At 41.1% G+C, this 19437-nt stretch overlaps 3 protein-coding genes and 1 non-coding gene across 6 annotated transcripts; 1 reads left to right on the forward strand and 3 right to left on the reverse strand.

The window, feature by feature from the left end:
- Positions 1-658: 658 nt before the first annotated feature.
- LOC135555453 (sphingosine 1-phosphate receptor 1-like) lies at positions 659-5787 on the forward strand. Its single transcript, XM_064987893.1, has 2 exons — positions 659-866; positions 2478-5787. The coding sequence occupies exon 2, from the start codon at positions 2756-2758 to the stop codon at positions 3959-3961; it is 1206 nt and encodes a 401-aa protein (XP_064843965.1). The 5' UTR covers positions 659-866; positions 2478-2755; the 3' UTR covers positions 3962-5787.
- Positions 5788-6555: 768 nt separating this feature from the next.
- Positions 6556-10308, reverse strand: LOC135555454 (kinetochore protein Spc24-like). 2 transcript variants are annotated; one of them, XM_064987894.1, is made up of 6 exons: positions 10209-10308; positions 9006-9174; positions 8759-8903; positions 7462-7566; positions 7246-7322; positions 6556-7118 (listed from the first exon to the last, which is right to left on the reverse strand). In XM_064987894.1, exons 2-6 carry the CDS (start codon positions 9157-9159, stop codon positions 7012-7014), a joined length of 588 nt encoding a protein of 195 aa, XP_064843966.1. In that variant the 5' UTR covers positions 9160-9174; positions 10209-10308; the 3' UTR covers positions 6556-7011. The 2 variants fall into 2 exon arrangements, with proteins under 2 accessions (XP_064843966.1, XP_064843967.1); XM_064987895.1 differs by lacking the exon at positions 10209-10308 and adding an exon at positions 9585-9690.
- Positions 10309-10364: 56 nt separating this feature from the next.
- On the reverse strand, positions 10365-15864 carry LOC135555452 (protein KRI1 homolog). Of its 2 annotated transcripts, none has more exons than XM_064987892.1 (19): positions 15668-15864; positions 15113-15189; positions 14839-14944; positions 14618-14723; positions 14468-14528; positions 14332-14381; positions 14095-14185; positions 13916-13993; positions 13718-13824; positions 13453-13585; positions 13266-13361; positions 12992-13162; positions 12829-12901; positions 12613-12731; positions 12316-12469; positions 12060-12190; positions 11514-11578; positions 11309-11404; positions 10365-11210 (listed from the first exon to the last, which is right to left on the reverse strand). In XM_064987892.1, the coding sequence occupies exons 1-19, from the start codon at positions 15750-15752 to the stop codon at positions 10739-10741; spliced, it is 2271 nt and encodes a 756-aa protein (XP_064843964.1). In that variant the 5' UTR covers positions 15753-15864; the 3' UTR covers positions 10365-10738. The 2 variants fall into 2 exon arrangements, with proteins under 2 accessions (XP_064843964.1, XP_064843963.1); XM_064987891.1 differs by having other exon boundaries at positions 12826-12901.
- On the reverse strand, positions 11758-11855 carry LOC135556998 (Z30 small nucleolar RNA). The gene has a single exon (XR_010458125.1). It is a non-coding gene; the product is annotated as a Z30 small nucleolar RNA (small nucleolar RNA).
- Positions 15865-19437: the final 3573 nt, after the last annotated feature.

Below are 19437 nucleotides of genomic sequence, written 5' to 3' on the forward strand. Positions count from 1 at the left end.
ACTTTTTAGCTACTTTGCAACTACTTAGAATGTTAGCTAACCCTTCCCCTAACCCTAACCCTAACCTTAACCCTTCCCCTAACCCTAACCCTAACCTTAACCCTTAACCCTTAACCTAACCTTAACCCTAACCCCTAGCTAACATTAGTCAGCTAGCTAAGGTTAATATTAGCCTCCTAGCCACCTAGCTAACGTTAGCCACAACAAATTGGAATCCATAACATATCATATATTTTGCAAATTCGTAACATGTTGTACATTTTGCAAATATATAACATATCATACAAATTGTAATTGGGGACTTATGATACGAAATGGATGATGGACATCCACAAATTAATACATACCATACGAAACGTAACATAGACTAAATGTAGTGTGATGTATTTATGTACAGAATCATATGAAATGCTCTGAGACCAGGTTGGGAAGTAGTATAGTGATCCATTTTACAACCACCGATCAAAAACATATCAGATGGCATTGACCTAGAAAGAATGCACCTTTATACATTCCAGCTTGCGCCACTGCCTGTAGCCAAAACAGATCACAAATGCCTCCCACTGCATTCCTGAATTAATTGTAAACCAGAGAGTAATGCTATTTCATCTCCAAGCCACCTCGGGCAATTTATTTACCTACAGTTATTACGACTTCAGAAGCCAATTAAAGGAGAGGTAGAGAGGAAGGCTGAGCGTTGGAGGGCAGAGTCCAGCCCAGCCCACTTCAAGTCGAGTCTCGCACCAGTCTATTTTCTCTTATCACAATCTGTCACGTCTGATCATCAGTGAGAGCGTACTGTATTCAACGAAAGACAACTGCGCAAAATAAGAACACGTTCTCATGCAAAGTTAAACTTTTAAAAGGTAGGTCTTTGCAGTTATACTTGTGTAATAGCCTACTTATATTTGTACGGGGTATTTTTCGTTTTTATAGATATTTGAATAATACTTGTTTGGTAGTTATTTATTCAACAGATATTATGGTGTTTTAGAGAGTTGATCGAAATTCTATAATTTGATGGCATATAATAACTAGGCTAAAGCAAGGACTGGTTAATGTGTCTTATATTTGAGAAATTCAGCAATGTTGTGGAAAATCCAGATATTTAGCTTCACAATTTTGATACAAGCCTGTAGCCTATACTTGCCCACTGATAAGTTGATGAAAACAACAGATTTCAGTGTTGTCTTGTTATTTTTCTGAAATAATAAAAAACTTGAATAACTAATAATTATTTAAAAAACGTAACTTAACTCATACATTTGCATACCCAATCCATAATAATTTTGAAGTAGTGTTTTATCATATGCTATGTTTCAAACAGATAGGCAATAGTGCCTCAAATACAATTTAATACAATTGTATTTGCACATGCTTCGTAAACAACAGTTGTAGACTGACACTAAAATGCTTACTTACGGGTCCTTTTCCAAAAATGCAGAGTTAAAGATTAAAAAAATAGAAATAGAAATAGTGGGACAAGGAATAAATACCCAGTGCTCAACGAATAACAATAACGTGTGAAAATAAAATGGCTATACATGGAGTACCTGTACGGAGTCGATGTGCAGGGGTAAGAGGTAATTGACGTAGCTGTGTATATATAGGTACGGGTAAAGTGACAAAGTGACTGGACAACAGGATAGATAATAGACAGTAAATAGACGGTAGCTGTGTATGAGTGTGTGTGTGTGTGTGTGTGTGTGTGTGTGTGTGTGTGTGTGTGTGTGTGTGTGTGTGTGTGTGTGTGTGTGTGTGTGTGTGTGTGTGTGTGTGTGTGTGTGTGTGAGAGAGAGAGAGAGAGAGAGAGAGAGAGAGAGAGAGAGAGAGAGAGTACGCATGTGTGCGCGTTTAATGTGTGGGCATATGTATTGTGTGTGTGTGTGTGTTTTGAGGTGTTAGTGCAAGTATGTGTGATTGTAGAGTCCAGTGTGTGTGTATAGAGTCAGTGCAGGAGATTTAGTGCATACAAAAAGTGTTTGTGTGTGTGTTTGGGTGTGCATGTGTGTGTTGGGGTGTCAGTGGAAGTATATGTGTATACTGTATGTGAGTGTGCCTACATTTCTGTTCATGTGTGCATCGAGATAATTAATCAAAGTTCACAGACAAAATTACATTTTTGCCCCCCATAAAAACTGAGCTGGAAGATAAAGATAAATATGCTAAAGATGAATATGAATTAGTGACATAATAGGCCAAGTTTCTCCAGGTCAAAACACTAATATTGGGATTTCTGTTATTATGTCTTTTTAATGGCGCCTTAGCTTGGTAATTTCTCATTTTTAAGGTACCTGTGGAGTAATGTCTTTGCTAGTTTCATACTCAAAAACATTCTATTAGAATTTGAACAAAGACAGGTACTGTTAATTACAAGATTAATGAGGAATGTACGCCCCCCCCTTCTTTACATGTGTGTGTTGTTACAGATAAATAGGCTATTATACTGTATTTCAATACTGTTATTTTGTTTCCAGGTTTCTTGCTTATCTGAGCCATCCAGTGGATTGTCCAGGCATTGCCCAGTTTTGGATAATGCTATCACATTGAGGATTCTTATTACCATCCATTCTTATACTAAATACAAAAAACTGGACTGATCTATCTGTCAGAAACGACATTCAAAGATAGATTTCCTAAGGAATGTACATGCCCCACTTCCAACATATTGAATTATGGACTGCCTCAGAACTATGTGACGCAGAGTGGAAAGCATCTTGTCAGCTAAAAAGAAAGCAACATTCCCAGAATACCAATGGAAGAAGCATCGCATGCTGCTTACGCTGCTGTTGCTGCCCCCACTGTGGTTCCCATGACCCCCTCGGTAGGGTACCTGCTCCGGATGTTCCACGAGTACCAGAGCAATGCTGTCATCAGAGAACACTACAACTACACAGGCAAACTGAAGGAGAACAAGTACAAGGATGGACTAAAGCCAGAGGCCATAGCCTTCCTGCTGATCTGCTTGCTCATAGTGCTGGAGAATGCTGTGGTGCTGTTGGCCATCTGGAAGAATAAGAAATTCCATCTGCCCATGTACTATCTGTTAGGCAGCCTAACACTCTCAGACCTGCTAGCAGGCTTCACCTACATGGTGAACATTGTAACTTCAGGGGCCAACACGTTAAAGATGACCCCTGTGCTGTGGTTCCTTAGGGAGGGGGGGGTCTTTATAACGCTGGCCGCCTCTGTTATCAGCCTCCTAGCCATCGCAATTGAGCGCCACGTCACCATGGTGAGGATGAAGCCCTACCAGGGGGCCAAGCGAGGCCGGATGTTTGCCCTGATCGGGGCCAGCTGGGTGCTGTCAGTGTTCCTGGGGGTTCTGCCCGTCCTGGGCTGGAACTGTATGGGCCGTCTGGACCAGTGCTCCACTGTCCTGCCACTCTTCGCCAAAAGCTACATCCTCTTCTTCATCACCGTGTTCACTGCTGTTCTGCTGGCTATCGTGGTGCTTTATGTGCGCATTTTCCACACTGTAAGGTCCAACACAAAGCACCTGGGCTCTGGCCTGCAGCGCAAAGGCCTGGCCCGCAAGTCCCAGAAGTACATGGCCCTGCTGAAGACTGTCACCATCGTGCTGGGTGTCTTCATCATCTGCTGGCTGCCTCTCTTCATCCTCCTCTTGCTGGACTTCTGCTGCCCGGCACGGAGCTGCCAGGTGCTCTTCAAGGCGGACTACTTCCTGGGCATCGCCATGTTCAACTCTCTCCTCAATCCCATCATCTATACCCTGACCAGTAAGGACATGAGGAGGGCCATCCTGAGGCTGCTGTGCCGACGCTGCCTCCTCACCAAGGATGGCCAGGTGAAGAAGATAGGTGTGCCCTTCCTAGAGTGCAGTACCAGTAAGACTGAGGCACCCTCCCATAGGCTGGAGGGCCTGGAGATCACAGTCTCCTCTGCCAACTTCACCCCTTCCACTATTAAAGCCATCTACCCCAGGATGTCAAAGACATGACTTGTCCATGACGGCCCAATGTGACTCAGCAGTAATAATGATTAATTGTCCAATTACAGTAAGAGCAGAGTTCTGGAGACCTCCTTGACTGGACCAATCTTCGGCACCATCTTACAGCTGTGAGACTACTACATGTTACGTATGGGTTGTAAATGGAACAACAAGCAAGGAGGAAGTAATACTCTTCCTCTCACCTCAATGGTAGAGAACGCCAGCGGAACCCACCATTGTCCTATGTTTTGCCTTCCTCCCCTGGTCTGGCATTTTCTTCCTAGACAGATAAGCTGGGGGTTTCCACTTAAAGACTGGTTGGTCTATTGTAAGGAAGTCAAACCTCAGTCACAGTGTTAGAGAAATAAATACCTTGTTGGTTTTTACTCCTCGGCGCAAAGCATTAAACGAATTAATGCTGTTCTCATACTGGGAAATTCCTTTTCTCATACTGTATCTCAACATACATCTTCCATAATCCAAACTGCAGAATAGAAAAACCCTCCTTGAAGGAATGGATTCATGTTTGTAGCAGTATTTTGAATTGACCATTTACCGGTAGTTAAAGAGAACCACTCAACCAGCAGCTGTGAAATTAACGTTATTTATGTTTTTTATTACACAAACATTGAAAACACATTCAGTACATTTTATTTTGAGTCATACACATTTAAAGTATACATTTGAGTCATGCTAAGGCTCATCCTTATATCCCCTCTAGAGAAAATACATAATACAAACATAATGACATGTAGTTAAAACATGAAGCATCCACACCCAAAACTGCTGCCAGAACTATGTCATTTTTATCATCTGGAATTCTGGGTAGAGGTTTGCAGACCAACATTAGAGGCTTGGTGGCTAAGACACACAGAGAATTTCACGTTGATGCCTCTTCTGGTTTGCACATCTTTGGAGGTCTCTAAAACACACGTAGCAGCAGACATGATTGAGAGCAATTAAAAGGACAGATTAGGCTTATTGACGGCTCTGGCTTTGTGGACTCAAAGTATGGAAAACATATTGAACACAGCCTGTTCACAAAAACAATAGCCTTCAGAACTTTCCTGAACAAGCTGGAAAATATCCCTCTCATGCAATGAAGTGTTAGGTGTATCTTCTGTAAACAGTGGTTAATAGACATTAGTAAAGACAAACCACAAATGCTTGGGGTTCCATGTATAACGTTCCATTGTGACAGCAGTGATGTTTGAAAGCAAGCAATTGAAATCTTTCACATTGTATATAAATGTACAAATGAAAAAAAAAGAAGATATATCGGTCTTACTGTACTATACAGTATATTGTGTAAATAAAATGAACTATAGTATCTGTATTTTGTTTATTCTGAACTAAACTTAATTTATGAGGCCACTGCCAATGTTTTATATGTACATTCAAATGATAAATAAATGTGAACAACATCTACAAAAAAAGTATTTTTGGTCATTGTTTTGCAGAATAAACATCCATACAAATAACATAGTTATTTCTTCTCACCAATCTTTGTGAAACCAGAGGCCTCATGTGTGATAATATGAAAGTGCTAGTGTCAATGTGGTGAGTGCGATGTTTCAGATCTTTCACAGGAAGCTTACACTCCCATCATCCACCAGTTATAAAAGGCTTTGACCTATATAGTCATCACATACCATATACTTCAACACTGAAAAGTGCATAAACACTGATAAGCCAATGTCAACTTAATTCACTTGAGAAGATGGATCAGTCTCCAAAATATACATATACACCAAGGTGTAGTTTCCCACGATAGAGCAGAGACAGATGCCAAAGAAACGATGTACTGTATATCACAATAAAATTGAAATGTCTGATCGATGCTGAAGTTATTGAAGTAAACACACAAGCACACGCGACAAACCCCCCACTTAACCCAGTGCACCAAATCCAAACCACAAGCAACAACCCAAGAAGAAGGCATGCGCTTGTGGCAACACAAAGAAAAGGCAGCAGTCATTGGGGACAATATACTTGACGCCCCGTTTCCAGTAAGATTATCAACAAGAAACCACCAGCTGACGAGGTTACACGAGTTGAGATCCAAATGAAACCTGTCCCCCGCCCTGTATCAAATCAACTACTCACCACATGCTACACTGGCAGAAACCTACCTAAGCATCGGCAATAAAAATGACTCATTTACAAAACGTGTGGGACGTGCAATGAAGAGTAATGGTAAAAGTTGCATAAATTGTGTGTGAGCAAAGAACTGCCCTTTTCCATTGAAGACTAGAAACAAGTCCTCTCAACCATAAATGGTTGAACTCACTTTGTCAACATGGACTTTTGCAAGTGGGTGAAGTTTGGGCTGGCCACAAATGTAATAAATAGTTGCTCTAAAATGAAAATCTCCACAATAACTCATGTCAGGCTTTCTGCCCTGCCAATTAGGAAAATTCAATGGGTTGACAACTAATAACAGCAACACATTATTACTGCAGCAGTTACAAATATATTTTTATTCAACCAAAATCTCAGAAACACTAGCCAATTGTGCTTCCTCCTTGCTTTAGATGGTGGAAAGCCCATGGAGGAATAGCATTTACCATGAATAACAGTTACCATTCCAGAAACTCACAAACTTTGTAAATAAAAGTTATTTAATTTTTGTTGTTGTTGCTGTAACGCAGTACAGAATACTGTCTGTTGCATAAGCACACCTTCACATTGGACATTTATTGCATTAAAAAGGTGAGCAGCACCCAACTTTTCAATACAGTAATTTCAGTACTGTATCAAAAAGCAGTGGGCTTGCAATGACCTATTGGGAGAAAATAGTCTTTATAAAAATCATAATGACTATGGTGAAAGTAGATACAAATAAAAGCTAGGGTTATAGGTTACTACTCAAATAAGTGTTCTAGGAAATGTGATGCTTAGGAACACTACTTTATTCAATATTAAAAAATGTCATGGAAGTCAATACCAACAATAGGAATACAATCTTAGTATAAAACAAATGTATTACAACACACAGACAATCCAACTACAGGACAAACAACTACTGGACAAATATGGCAACTTTCCTTTGATCTCTTCTACCATTCAGTGTTGACAAAGTTCCACAGCTCATCACTGACTGAACACCGAGACCGCACAGAGGTGTCTATGTTGATTGGTGTGGCCAGGTCAGCTCCATAGTGCACTGAAGGGGATTAAAGTGCACTCAAACTTTAGTTAAACGCAACTAAAACCCACATCAGCCAGCAATTAAACAAGAATTCCACATTTGTGACTTTGTGATGGAAAAACAGTTATGCAGTGACAAATACCTCCTCTCAGAATGTGTGGCTCCGTGTCATACTCCCACTTGATCTTGGTCACCTTGTGGTACAACTGGGCCACGTATCTGCAGAATGAACAGTTTGTCAAGTTGCATAATGCTGTTCATGATGTGAGATCAATGCTCACCGACTATCATGGTTTAGTGTGGTGGGCTCGTGTGGTGTTGGGAGGGATAATTTCTGTATGCTGTTAGTCCTACTCACAAGGCTGATGGGATGACCTCCGTAGTGTCATCATCAACCTCCTGCTGCAGGGTCTGCAGCTCCTGCTCCGAGTCACGCAGACTCTCCAGCTCCCTCTGCAGGAACCTGAGGAACAGGTCAAGGAAACCAACACGGGGAGAATCTCAATTGGTGCTGTTCGACTCCTCGCTTCCTCAACTCCATCCTCTACTACTCCTCAACTCCAACCTCTCATTGCCTGATTTTGAAAAAGGTCAAAAGGTAATTAGGCGGAGGTGAGGAAACAAATGCGCTTGTATTAAATAATAATCCTTGTCCACTAGTATGTCATCAGGCAAATTACATTTACAGGGGTGGAGTCCCAAAATAAGTGTAACGTGATAAAAACATTTAGCTAGTAGATTAAATCTATGTAGCTTTTTTTTTCTTAAAAAAAAAAATGTGTGCATGCATTTCTCTTTCGAGAAAACAGCTGATTTAAAGGGGTTGTTTCAGATTTTAACACACTTCTGCGCTAGTCACCAGTAGGATCCTCTGCATACACACTGTATGGCATATAAACTGAAATCTCAAAATACTTTCAGTAATTGTTGGCAGCCTGGTCAGCCTGCAGCAATGGACAAGCTCTGGGTAGAATGTGACTGCTCCCTATATGTATTATCTGGACAACACAGCATTAATGTGCACGTTAGAGCGCACCAATTGCAGTACATTTATCAAATAAAATTGGTTTATATAGCCCTTCGTACATCAGATGATATCTCAAAGTGCTGTACAGAAACCCAGCCTAAAACCCCAAACAGCAAGCAATGCGGGTGTAGAAGCACGGTAGCTAGGAAAAACTCCCTAGAAAGGCCAAAACCTAGGATGAAACCTAGAGAGGAACCAGGCTATGTGGGGTGGCCAGTCCTCTTCTGGCTGTGCCGGGTGGAGATTGTAACAGAACATGGCCAAGATGTTCAAATGTTCATAAATGACCAGCATGGTCGGATAATAATAATCACAGGCAGAACGGTTGAAATTGGAGCAGCAGCACGGCCAGGTGGACTGGGGACAGCAAGGAGTCATCATGTCAGGTAGTCCTGAGGCATGGTCCTAGGGCTCAGGTCCTCCGAGAGAGAAAGAAAGAGAATTAGAGAGAGCATACTTAAATTTACACAGGACACCGGATAGGACAGGAGAAGTACTCCAGATATAACAAACTGACCCTAGCCCCCCAACACATAAACTACTGCAGCATAAATGCTGGAGGCTGAGACAGGAGGGGTTCACAGAACTTGTTCTGTGTAGAGACAGAGCATGACTGAGTGAAGGATACTGTAGTTCAGAGTCCATGTTCTGGCTCCTTGCTGTATACTGCTGCAGCTCCTGCTCCAGGCTGTCCAGTTCCCACTCTGCCTGGCTCTTCTGCCCCTCCATGTCCAGCAGCTTCTGGCTCGCCTCATCCTCACACTGAACTACACCTGAGGACAATGGCGATCAAGATTAGGCTATATATCTTGAAGGTATGGAAAGAAAGTAAGTTATAATATGATAGGATCTACAAGTTTATTATTTTTCCTTACCGTTTAACACCAGTGTGATGGTTTTCATCGTGTCCATGTGTCGCTCAAAGAAAGACTGCTGTTTTTCTCTCACTTTTCTTAATTCATCGTCAGCTTTGCTGCTTTTCAGTATTTTGACCATCGACTCTCCCGTGTCCATAACGTCCTGAAGCATGGTGACACGTCTTTTCTGTGGAAATTTTAGTAGAAATAGATTATAAATTACTGCCTGTTCTAGAGCAGACTAACTTAAACTCGTACATCCCCTTGGTCCGCACAATTGCCCTTATTTTAGCGCCCCAAAAACGTAATACTTCCAGATCAACTGTAATGTCAATACCATTGTAAAGCACAATTTCTCCCCTTTCCAACAGAATCAATTACATGACCTAAAAGCTGCCCGTTTCTGCATAATTCAACAAGGCAATGAGCCCGTAAAAATGGCGGGTGGGGAAGCGAAACTAATGCGCGATAGTGAGAGAGATGTTGTGTGGGAAAATTGCTTTTTTCCCCACTCGATCTGTCCAACTTATCACCTATCTCCTCTAAAATGTAAATAAAACACTATAAAAAAAGAGTTAATATAGTTTCATTACATACCTATTTGAAGGTTTGTGTCGAATTTGAATCATGTTTTTAGGGCGGTGTTAAAGTGATCTTAGAAGTGAACAGCGGCTTTGAGAATGATGATCGCATGCAATGACTAGGTATCCCCCCCTTACCCATGTCACTGTCCATTTCTTGTTTTTAAAGGATGATAGAAGTGCTACACCAGGTGGTGAGAGATTGTAAGACAGAAATTGTTGCTTTATGCGTGCTGTACGTTAGGACATGATACGTTAAGATGTAACGGAGGGTCAGTTTTTTCAACTTTTCTCCAATACTATAGAGCCATTACCATGTCGATGAATAGAAACCTAGTTCACACCCCCGATTTTGAAGTCAACAGTCGCATTTAGTTTTCTTTGTAGCCTCGTTTGAATGTTGCGGTAGCGCACATTTGTACGGAACGGAGTGAGTTTACGTTAGCTGGTGCATCATCACCACTAAAATTGTTTGCTGCCTACGGGCAACAAAATAAAATGCTATGTCTAACTAAGTTTAGCTGCAGAGGCTCTTGCTTGAAAACAGCATTTAACTTAATGCCCAGACCTTCTGACGACAGCCACGGTTGCTAACATCTTAATTAGATACGTTTAAAAAGTTGTACAAGGATTGACTTACCGTGTTTTGCCGAATGTAAACAGTCCACTGAGTTTTGCTCCACTTCAGTCGTTTCCGTAATTCAAATGTGTCCTGCGAACGCGCGCGCTAACATGGGGTGCCAGAGAAAGTGCCTGACGGAATTTTTGTTTCTAAACAAAAAACTAAATTACAGGACAAATGTAAAGTATTTATTCACATACACAATAAGTAGATGTCTACAATTGAAAATATCGAATTAATAGAAAGCGCAAAAAATATCCAGCGTTGTGATTGGCTAGATCCACATAGGGGCGCCAATGTCATGATTGCACGATTTATTTTACACAATGGAACCTGATGGACCCACGGAGTTTAACAACGTATAGCAGTGGTTCCCAACCTTTTTCGATTACTGTACCACCAACTGAATTTTGCACTGCCTGGAATATCCCCGTGTGCATTTTACCAGTAGACCTATGGTCTATTCTCAAATACCCCGTGGATAGGCCAAGTACCCCTGGTTGGGAACCAATGATTTATAGTATTGTAACGACCCTGCAAGGGATCCCTCACTCTTTGATCCCTTGTTTCTCAGTCTTCTCTTGAGCCTTTCGTTTCTGCCTGCCAAGCTGCCTGAAGTGCAGTCTCTTGGGATTCAGTCCATAGGCCTTCAGTCTCTGTCCGCTGAACTCTCGCCCACCCATTTTCACCCTGAAGGGCCCCTTCCCCGACATGAGGCGGCTTCCTGGGTGCCTGTTTTTCTTCTTGGGCAATTTTGGCCTTTCAGTCCTTGTGTTGGCAGTCTCCTGAGTGGAAGCAACTGTTTCCTGCTCCAGTTTCAACTTCTTGGATTTGGGTACCAGGAACTCCTCTTCCTGGTCTCCTGCCTCTCTCAGTGCCTGGACTGAGTCCAATGCAAAGCTTTCCTGACTGGGTCCAGCCTCATCATCATCCTCCAGATCCTTGTCATCCTTCTCTGCATTCTTCATCCTGTCTCTTCTCTTCTTACCCACTTTGGTCTTGCCCTCTGCTTTGTCCTCCCTGCAAAGAAATATGAGCACAAGTTGGTCAATGACGATAATTCCGTTTTCAGATTTCTTAGAGAACATATTCCAATCTGCATATGGTAGAATACTCACTCAGCATAGAAAGAGTTCAAGACTTCTATCTTTTTCTTCACATTTTGTCCTTTGATTTTGTAGTTCTGCAAATCACTCATCTCCTCCTTGTCAGACCTGAAAAGGAGATTGAAGAAAAAAATAGAAAAGGAAAAATCTGAAAGACCATTTTCCCCATAAGTAGCTGATTAGTAAATGCCTACTGTTTTGAGACCAGGTTCAGTACCTGAACATGCAGGTCTTCTTTAGCGAGGCCCAGCGGTTCAGCTCTTTCTCATCTGCTCCCAGGATCTGAGGGAAGAACAAGTTAATTTCTGTAATAGTAACATTCATACAGCCACTTTAAACATAGATGCTAAATCCACAGAAATTACTTTAAACCTAATTTGTGCAGATAAGGCTCCAAGCAAGTTGATAACTCGGTGCATACAAGCATTTCCCTTTCTATCATTCTGTCTCCTCATCCTCGTCTGCTCAGAGAGAAGATTAACTGAAGTCATGCCCTGGTCAGAGCTGTCCCCGGAGGGTGGCAATACCAGGTCAGTCACATCTCAGCTCATCAGTGCAGGATTCTGGGTCTGTACAGTACTACACTATAGCACAACCCAGGGCTGGGGGGGGTAAATTATATTTAAATTCCAGACAACTAAAAAAGTTAACCAAACTCCAAACTTTTCTAATTGAAAAGCATAAGAATTAGAATTTTAGTGCACTTCCTGAATTGACCCCAACCCCGAGACAACCTAGTATGAACTAGGGCTCCCAGTCTCACCTCGTCAGTGGACAGGCCAAAGTCATTGGCCAGGACCTGCCTGTAGCGAAACCTGCAGGGGATGTCGTCTATGATGTCCTCATAATCCAGCTTATAGTACTCGTCCAGGTACTGCTCAAAGGACTTCTCCTCTGAAACACAAAGGATGGATGCATGAAAGAGCATTCAGTCTCAATATCTATAGTACATCGAACAGAATCTAAAAAGTTATGGAACATAACCCAAGATTCATGGTGCTGAACCTCCTGAGACTTACGGGGGTCAAACACAGGCTTGTTTTGGGTAATGACCTCAGCAAAATGAGACTTCTTTCTCTTCTTTCCCATCAGCAGGGCATCCACCTTCATCTTCTCCTTTTTCTTCTGCTTCTTGGAGGTGCTTGGCTGACTGGGATCATAGTCTGCATCCATCTGGTCAAGTGAGAATTCAGATGAGTGAGTCACATACAATCTCAAACATCAACGAGTCCTTTATTTCTGACTAGCCGCCACTAAACGCGTTTCTTAAGGTCTGCAGGCAATGCTGAAGTGATGGTCATATTAGAGGAACTCACAATAAAGTCTGGATCTTCACAGTTTGGCTGGTCATACTCTTCTCCTTCATGCTCCTCTTCTTCACCACCATATTCCTTGTCTCCACCCTCTCCTGTCCATGTGTCCCAGTTCCAGTGTTCTGCAGGACAGAGAAAGCTACCTTATTACAATGCCACCGATTCTAAAGTATTAGAATCTACTTGAGATAATAAAATCAGCAACGAGTGACTTACCACCCTCTAGCTCTTCAACTTCAAACTGGGGCTTCTCCCCCTCTTCCTCTCCATAATATTCATCACCAAAGAATTTCTGGAAGAAGATAAAAATACAGGGAGAGACAATAAGAGGAGTGTCCTTATTTACAATTCGTTTCTCTTCTTGAGGTGTGTGAGTGGTCACCTGCATGAGTTGGTCATGCTGCTGGGGGTCAAAGTCTCCCTCCAGGTCCACCTGACTGAAGGCCAGCTGCTCGTTGCCTGTCAGCTCCTGCAGCCGCCGCAGCTTCTGCATGATCTCATTACGCTTCAGGTTCTTCAGCTGCTTCAGCTGCTCATGCTTCTGCTCCTTCTCCTGCAGGGGCCAGAAGAGTGACAGGTCAGTTTGTTGAGAGGGTGAGAGAAATAAGGAAGGGATGGAGTGATATATAAGATTAACTAAAAGATAGTCTACTGACCCTTTTCTTCCTATCCTTCACTTCCTCCCTTTTGAGCTTCCTGCGCTCGTCTTTGGAGCGGACAGAGGTGGCAATGGTACGGGGGTAAGTCTTGATCTGTAAGGAACAATAAGATACTATATGAGACCAAGGTACATACACTACACCATACAAACAGACATGTGCATGTAGAGACGGGAAAGTCCACCTTCTGGGCATCAGGCTCCTCAAAGCGGAAGTTGTAGTGTCTTTCAAAGTCCTCCTGGCGCTCCAAGAACGACTCCCCATCCTCTTCTGAGTCCTCCACGTCATCATTCACCACCTCGTCATAGCTGGGAATCCTGCACACAGCCATGGCAGATTAGTACACAGTCAGAGAGGTCCTGAGCACTGCTCTACGATTACAATTGAAAGCATACATGGACAAAACATATGTGTAGACACATAAAATAACTTGTGCAAATAACTGTTACCCGTCCACGTCATTTTTCTCCATGTAGCCCTTATTCAGGACAAAATCCCTAAGGAAACACTCCTTCTCATCCAGCTCTGGGTCGTTCCAATAGTCCCTCAAGTATTTCTGTCTCAACACACAGCACATATTTCAGTCACAGCAGATCATTACATATCACTCTCTTGCCCTCTATTCCAACAGTTTCTCCATCACTCACCATGTCCTGCAACTCTTCTGGACCCCCCAGCTCTGCCTGGCCTTTCAGCCAGTCCACATAATCCTCTTCCTCTTTATCCTGTTGGGTAGAAAGATACCAGGTTAGAGGAATAGAATGTTTCTCTCTGCAGTGCTTTATACTGTATGATAAGACAAAGTCAGGCACCGGTTCCCACGGACCTTCTCTTCCTGTGTTTTGCTCCTCCTCTTCAGCAGCTGAAAGTCCTCTTCACTGCCCTCCTCATCACTGTCCTGTATGAATTTACGGAAGCTGGTGGAAGCATGACACAGTGTTTATGTTCCAAAGACAATTATAAAAGACAGAAAACAAGAGTTTATTTATTTGTGTAAATACACCATGTTCTTTAGGGAAAAGGTTGTGATTACACAGTGATTATGAGAGAATTTAACCCTTACCTCTCTTTCAATTCTCTCTGCTCCTGGATGTAACTTGGAGATGCAGCTCTCTGTCAAAGAAAACAAAGGCAAACAATACATGACTTCTCGTGACATACCTCCATGTAAATGTGTCAAACAATGTATCATAACATGCCTCTCTCCTCTTTGCAGCCTCTTCATCATCACTCTCCTCGTCATCATCATCCTCATATTTACTGGGAATGAGACAAATTGTTATTGTCAAACCATTTGCTCAAAATGAGATAAAAAGATATGCACAGTAGGAACACTGCAGCTCACTCACCCTCCCCTTTCCAAGATAACTTTTCGCTCATAGTCTTTCAGATACATTGGCTTCTCTGTGGTTTTCTTTGAAGTTGAAGGCTGTGCATCATCCCCAATGGATGCATCTGATTAAGAATGAAAAGTTGGGTGGTGAAAGACACCTCTTAAACAAACAAGCAACACAGAATCAAAGTGTCATACCGTAATCAGTTGCAGCAACAACAAGATACACTGACATACCTTCCACCGTGTAGAATGTTGCATCAGTCTGATAGATCTTAGGATCTTTCTTCTTCAGCAGAGACAATGTTCTGTAGAAGTCCCTTTCAACTTTGGGGTCAAGTTCCTAAGAAGACACACATCAGTCTGCATTGAAATTACAAATATACAGGTCAAGGACACAAAGGTAGGGCCAAAAACACTGACAAACCATGAACAGAACACCATGGCAGTGTTTGTATTGCGAACTTGAAACGATATAGCTAGCCAAATTAGATACAGTAATAGCACTTACCACCTCGCTATCATCATCTGATTCTGAATCTGAACCAGACTCACTCTCGTCAGCTTGGTCGCCATATTTGTCTTTCACTGAAATAATCAATAATGAACATGACAAGCTATTCAATGTGTTGGAAGCATTCCGCCAGGAAAACAAGTCAGAACTAAATTGCTATCTAGCTGGACATGCTAGCTAACGTTACCTAGTTTATAACCAAACATGTAATGATGGCTAAATTAACTTCTGAGCGTATTAATATGTAAGTTAAATAAATTACAGAATAAGATTAATTTCAGGTGAGATGGGATCAAAAGTTAGCAAGCAAGTTGAAAAGCTGGACATGCTAGCTAACGTTACCGAGTTATAACCAAAAATGTAATGATGGTTAAGTTAACTTCTGAGCGTATTAATATGTAAGTTAAATAACTTACAGAATAGGATTCATTTAAAGTGAGAATGGGATCAAAAATGAGCAAGCAAGTTGAAAAGGATAACTTTAGCTAACATGACGGCTGGCTTGCTAGCCATCTAGCTAGCTAGCTAACAAGCTTGGGAAGTCACACTTACGCCTTTGTAACTCTTCTTTTTGTCTATATTTGTCATATTTCTCTGCAAACTTTGAATTAATCTTGAAATCCGATTTGCCTGCCATGATTACTTGTGAACTGGATAATATTTATCGGGAAAAGGATTCAGTGAAATCTGTTCATGATGCTAATATCCACAGCAGCATGTATAGAACTACCACGTGGTTTCCTGAGAGGAGGGTCAGAGTTCCAAACGAGGATCAAGCAATCATAGGTTTAGAAAATATGTACGTTTTATCAACAAATATATTTGTTGCCAATATAAAATGATTTTTGGTATATATTTTTTTAAATCACAAAATATTTCTTAGAAATATATTGGCAATTCAAATTAAGGGTCCTAGTTTGAGAGCATTGATGGCTTTGCCTTTTGTGTTAGTAAGAACATTAGTATAATTTATGTTGAGTAATAATCTCCAACCTAGTAGCAATGTGTGCGTCAGATACAATGCTAATCTACTCTGTAGCTATCTAATGTTTTTGTGTTGTTTGTGTGTGTAGTAGCCCATCACAATGTTTTGGAATGAGACTCAGTAGCACAGCTGGGGGCGCTCTAGTACAAATTGTCAATATGTATAGGCCCATATGCACCATGCTGGTCCATCCCTATGTTTTTTTAAATATCATAAGGTAACCAGACAGTGAAAGTACAGGAGATAATGTCTACTGGGAGGATAGTTTACACAAGACTTAGGAATGTATTTTAAAAACAGTAATGGAATTCATTATTCCAATTATCTGACTCAGAAAGAACAGGTCAAAGACATCAGTTTACCAGTTTACTCGAGACAACTATTCCTTTTTATACTTCATCAATATAATGTTCTGTTTTTGTCTAGTTGGACGAGTTAGGCCTATGCCCAAATTATCTCAGTATATTATGTTTGTCACCTCAACATTCCTGTGGCTCTGACCTCTCTGAATTGGGCTTTACTCAGATCCTTTCAAACAACAACCTAGTATATGGTCTTACATGGCATCAATTATCACCCATGTTCTCTTTGCTGTTTGTTCTTTGTACATAGCTATTCTGAGTCATGTCTTCATTTCCCTGGGCCCCCACAACAAATGATCAGTGATGTTCACATTGCAATTCTTTGCCAATCTATGTAGCTTATCACCACTGTCAAACGAGTCTGTCAAATAATAACACATCCCACCTAAAGCAAATAATAGTGCCTGAGATAAAGAGCCTGTTTCTGGAATGATTAATGACTTTAAGTAGTTTCATTCACCTCATGTCTTGAACAGTTGATCAGGTATTGGAGGGCTCTAGGGAGTGAGGCTGCAGTGGGATTCAGAGAGGAGGAAGGTGTTTATTTGAGGTCTGAGGTGATAGCCAAGGGACAGCAATATAACTCTGTCGTTTCACGAAATGAGTGCCTTTATGCATCCCTTTGATGTTTTAAGTAGAAATTGTGCACCAATGTTACATTTTTAAAGCTTGTTATATTTAATGAAGTGCTCTTTAATATAGACCACATAGATACTTCAATAAATCAGATTTTTTTTCATATAAATGAAGACAAAATTCAGTATTTGGACATGTCCCTCAGTGCACCCTCTATGACTTTCACCATCATTGTAAAGCCCCAGTTAATTTGCTGCTTTGACCAAGTCATTTCTGAAGATCAATATTTATTTAATGTGATTAGTAATTAATTTTAAGGTAAAAAAAAAATTGTCCATCATTTTAAGGTCAACCCTATTACGTGATCTGAATTCTCATTTTAATATGGTGAAACTATTACTTGACATCTAATAGTCAAATCATAGCGTACAAGAAGGTGAGTTGGTTCTACTCCATTTGGCCATTTTCTGGTGTTTTGTGGTGAAAACTGAGTGGTTCAAGCATACCAGTCAACCCTGTTACCCATGGATAAACAAGCTAGAAATGTTTTAACAATTTCATTTTTTTTCTGACGCTTGTATTCAATTGCACCTCCCTGTGGCACACAACAAGCTTCTTTTTCCCCTGTCACAAAGGCATGTATGGCTAATTTACGATGAAAACTTCAACCCTGTAACTTTATTCTGGACTCAGAGCCAAGCCACATACTGTAGTAATTTAGTTTTTGAACCTCGAGTTGTGAAAACTAGTTTTTTATTAAGTTGAACATGTGCTCTTTATCGCAGAATATTAAAATGAAGTGAATTCAAACAGTTTTGTTTTTTTACCAAGTTACACATCTCAAAAGGCACCAAACTGGTGTAATTTATGTATCCTTTTATAATAGCCTTCCCCGTGGCTCAGAAGTTTTTCTCACCTGACCTGGCATATGTTCAAAATTAGATGAAGATTGTCTTCATCTGAAGAAAATAGATCAAGATGGGATGAATAATTTAACTGAAAGCAAAACTACAAATCAATGCTTTCTGATGTGTAGAATGACACTGTATCATGTCATCATTACACGAGAGGGCTCACCTAAAAATGTGAGTCATGATATATAGGTAAACAATGAACAAAACATCAACAGGTTCCAGAAGGAAGCAGTGTCCTTCCCTGGCCTATTTCCACCCTCCGCCCTCTGCTTCCCCTTCTGGGAAAAGTGAATACGTCCAACCTCTGCATAGAATATTGGCAGATATTCAATATACACAAAAAAAACATCAGGATGGCCTCACCATTTATCTCTTATGGAATGTTTACGTAAAATGAGAGAGTATGGTTAATATGTTTCCATATAGATAGGTTGTATTTCATATTAACTACACTGATGATATAAACGGTTTATTACACCAATCTGTTTGAATACCAGTATAAAGGATACTGCCAATATTGATAGTTTGTTACAGTTTTACACTCTGCTGTACCTCTAATAAACTCCAGCTCCAGTTCAGCTGTACTGAACTCATGTTGTTATGTTAATGATTAAGGACAACCCGAGGTTCTTTGCTTCAAAAATGCGTCATGCCAACAAAAACAACCAGTCTAGGACACTGTGTTAGGAAATGAAGTCATATTCCGGGGAGCAGTTATTTGTTTGGATGAATGTCACAAGTAGAGTAATCAAACAAAAGGAGGCCAAATCTCCAGTTGAATAAGTGTCCTAGTTACTGACAGCTGGTTAACATTATTCTGCCAGTGATCCAAACCCAGCATCTACTTTATCTTTAAGTGTGTGCAGTATTGTCCTACTATAACATAATCTAGTGTCCAAGGTCATTTAGCACCCATGACAGTCTAATATGGATGGGGACTCTCCTCATTTTCCTAATTTTCCATCTTTCACAATGGCAGCCAGAGTCACAACCTGAATGGAATGGAGTTGTATGTGGTTTTGTATGTTTTTTATGTATTTCATGTCTATGCATAGGTACGGACGTGTGTGTGTGTTTTCTTGGTATGTTATCATTTATCCTCCCTTCACAGCCTTGAACTTTGTCTACAGTAGGGAGCCTGCTGCCAGGACACATAGACAGTTTGACCTGAGCGATATAGCCTGAGACCTCATTTCTTTCTTGGATGCTGTTCCTGTTATTCTTGGACACTGTTTTTTAAGGCTGCCACCACAATCTGCAAATTGTTTCAGTTGGAGATGTGTGCTGTGAAAAGTGTTCTCTTGAAGTGTTCTTGTGCAGTAGCTTTGACATAAACTGGTGTCATTATGACTTTGTAGACCAGAATGCTCCTGGCAATATGACATGAAGATGAGATATTGCAGTCCACATATGGAAAGAAAGTACCCATACACACTTCATCCCAGCTTGAACAAAAAGTAGGCCTACGTCCCGTCAATAAATAAT

The sequence above is a fragment of the Oncorhynchus masou genome, chromosome 15 (assembly GCF_036934945.1).
Source record: "Oncorhynchus masou masou isolate Uvic2021 chromosome 15, UVic_Omas_1.1, whole genome shotgun sequence".
Classification (NCBI taxonomy): domain Eukaryota; kingdom Metazoa; phylum Chordata; class Actinopteri; order Salmoniformes; family Salmonidae; genus Oncorhynchus; species Oncorhynchus masou.